Source organism: Wickerhamomyces anomalus, assembly GCF_001661255.1.
Source record: "Wickerhamomyces anomalus NRRL Y-366-8 unplaced genomic scaffold WICANscaffold_2, whole genome shotgun sequence".
In the NCBI taxonomy this organism is placed as follows: domain Eukaryota; kingdom Fungi; phylum Ascomycota; class Saccharomycetes; order Phaffomycetales; family Wickerhamomycetaceae; genus Hansenula; species Hansenula anomala.
This window is the reverse complement of record NW_017567111.1, coordinates 1198157-1201166: the sequence shown is the minus strand read 5'-3', so window position 1 is coordinate 1201166 and position 3010 is coordinate 1198157. Positions and strand designations below refer to the sequence as shown.

At 34.0% G+C, this 3010-nt stretch overlaps 1 protein-coding gene across 1 annotated transcript; it reads left to right on the top strand.

Annotated features, from left to right (window-relative positions):
• Window positions 1-1667: 1667 nt before the first annotated feature.
• On the top strand, window positions 1668-2994 carry WICANDRAFT_61628 (uncharacterized protein; the record flags this gene model as incomplete). Its single annotated transcript, XM_019183220.1, has 1 exon — window positions 1668-2994. A coding segment is annotated over one exon (1327 nt), but the record flags the coding sequence as incomplete, so codon positions are not given.
• Between the last annotated feature and the right edge of the window lie 16 nt (window positions 2995-3010).

Below are 3010 nucleotides of genomic sequence, written 5' to 3'. Positions count from 1 at the left end.
CAACTTAAATGCTACAAAGAAGATAACATTGTTACATTCCATCATATTTCAGGTATCTCAAACTGCTCAGATTTTCTCACCAAGAAATACTCAGGTCCTGAAATTCAAAAGACATTAACCTCCACACCATTCAAGAATCATTTCTTTTTAAATCTATAGGTACTTCACTCATTCTTTCATATTCAATCACAACCAATTGAACACCGGTTAACAAAAGACAACACAATATAGTTCCAAATCAAGTTTCATCATATTTAATATTATTACATTCAATAAATACTCAGAAATGAGGGGGGGAATGTCAGGTATTACATAACCAGAATAACCAATTATGCACAATTCATCAATACTCAACATTTCACATCAACTATAAGAAGAATCAAGAATCCACTAATTGTAACATTATATGTATATTAATAGAACATCGGAATTACCTTATATACACACAGTAGAGGATATTCTGTCAAACTCTGAAATTCTGAAGGCGACAAAATGCGAAATGGACAGCACCACACAAAATCTCCAAACAACGTATAAGGTCTGAGTTCTGAGAAACCACAATACACAAAGTGTCCAGTTCAATTGAAATAGATAACTTGAACTAGCAGTATGTTTGTGTAGAGCAGTTTGTGAAATTTATTGTTTGCATAGAGACTGTATCAAGTAAAATAGTTGCCATCTTATTAAGGACGTAAGCGGTAGTGTAGTTACAGACACGTGATATATTGACAGTCGCCTCTGTCAAGCAGAAACCAAATGATCAAATTTCCAACCATCAATTATAGGTAAATAAAACTCTATAAAAAGCACGATTAGATACGACTAAAGTAAAGATCTATATGGGGTCATTAGCTTACAAAGAAGTTAGCAGCATTCTTCGGTTTTCAGTAATTAAGCCGTGTTCAAAGCTGGTTGTTAAGGTCAGATATCGCTAATTGTTATATATAAATGGTGTTCAGTGGTTGTTAGCTAGTAGAATGACCTCAATCAGAACCCAAGTTTCGAGAAGATCAAGCTCTTAACCTCAGAAATGTTATTATGTACGTAAGTACTAAAGTTTAGTGTTGATATTGACACTCTCAGCAATGGCAGAAGTGTGAAACAACAAAATGAGGTCCTTAAACACCAAGAATCAAACATTAATAAAACATTGTATTTCACTGATCTAGACTCCAAATAAAGCATCATACAAATATACACTGTCGCATAAACATTTAATATCCCAGCCATACTCATTTCTCACCCGCTTAAACGTATACCCTCCAGCCCCAAAGCACTGACCCTGGTCATCGCTTAAATATTTTCCCGATTATCAAGACCCGGAAGTTTGTTTCCGTGGTAAAAAGTTGAAATTCAGCTATCTAGTGATCAAAAGCCCAGAACCAAACTGGGATACTAATACATTCCACCAACGATTCCGAAGGAAATATATTTTACTAATGGCTCAATTCATTCTAGGCCTCTTTACTAATCATTTCAGAAGCTGTGCCAGCTGGTTATATATTTAAAGAAATTCGTGTCAGCCCACTTGTGGATAAAGTCAACAAAGGACGTGCTGAGATCAAGTGCATCCAATAATGCAATAATAGCTGTCAAACTGTTTTAGAATTTAATACTGTGTCAAACGTCTCCTGTATCAGATCCAGCTACGTTATCAATTCAAAATCATGTGTTCAAGTCAAAAACAAGGTGTCAGCTCATCTGCTCGACGTGCTGGTTCAGCCGCTGGTGAATCTCAACAATCAATCAAGAGAAGAAGAATAAGCAAAGCCTGTGATAACTGTCGTTCCAAAAAAGCCAAATGTAATGGGAAAAATCCGTGCACTTCTTGTATCTTGAATGAGGAAACTTGTGTCTATAGTGACTCTAACAAGAAAAGAGGTATTCCAAGTGGTTATACAAAAGAATTGGAGACAAAGAATTTGCTATTACAATTATTATTGACAAAGTTATTTACTGAAGATGATTCAGTCTTGTTGAAGTTGACAAATTTGTTAACAGATCCTGAAGTTAAGAATGAATTTTTCAGTCAAATAAATGATTTGAATACCACCTGGCATGAAAGTTCAAACATCAAACCATTGTTTACACATTGTTTATTGAATGATTTACCAAGCTTGAACTTGGATCTCAAAGACCCAAACTTGAAACCTTTGAAAACTTCTCATAAAGAAGGAGGTACAGAATCATCACCAGAAAGACTATCAAAAAGACATTCCAATGCCAAAGAAGAAGATCCAACTACTGGAGGTGAAGAACTTAAAAGATCGAACTCAAGTAATGATACCAAATCACCAACTCATTCCCGTCCAAATATAGATGCTGCTTTGAATTTCAACAAGATTGCATTACAATATAAAGGGTTATCATCTTCGAATTCAACATTTTCACCAACTGCAATTCAACATTATGTTCAAACCTTACCACCAACTTCAAAATCTCCATTCAGAGTTGGTTCACTATTCAATATCAAGTCAACTTCTAAAAATTCATTACCTACTGAAATTTTACAATTTCCTCTAAATACTAGAAAATTGGTTGATTCATATTTTCAAGTTGTTCATCCTTGGTTACCTATGGTTAATAGATTTGCTATTGTTAGATATACACATAAATCCAACGTCAAAGATCCAAACATTGATGGGAATTTCATTGGTTTGATCTGGGCTATTTTAGCATTAGGTCAATTTAAATTCAATGGTTTTATAAATGAAGAAAGTAAAATATTGAGTTTAAATTGTGCTAGAAACTCAGTTATTGCATTAGAAACAACAACAACTTCCACTATTGAGACTATTCAATCAATGCTATTATTAGGTTTATTTTACTATGAGATTGGTGAATGGGATTCAGCATGGGTTTTAACTTCAAGTGCTTCAAGAATGGCTGTCGATACAAGATTGATGATTAATAACAATCAAAAATTGATGGAACATGAGATTAAATTGAGAGAAAGAACTTGGAGTGGTGTTTATTTGTTGAATTTGCTTTTGAGTTTAAGATTAGGGAA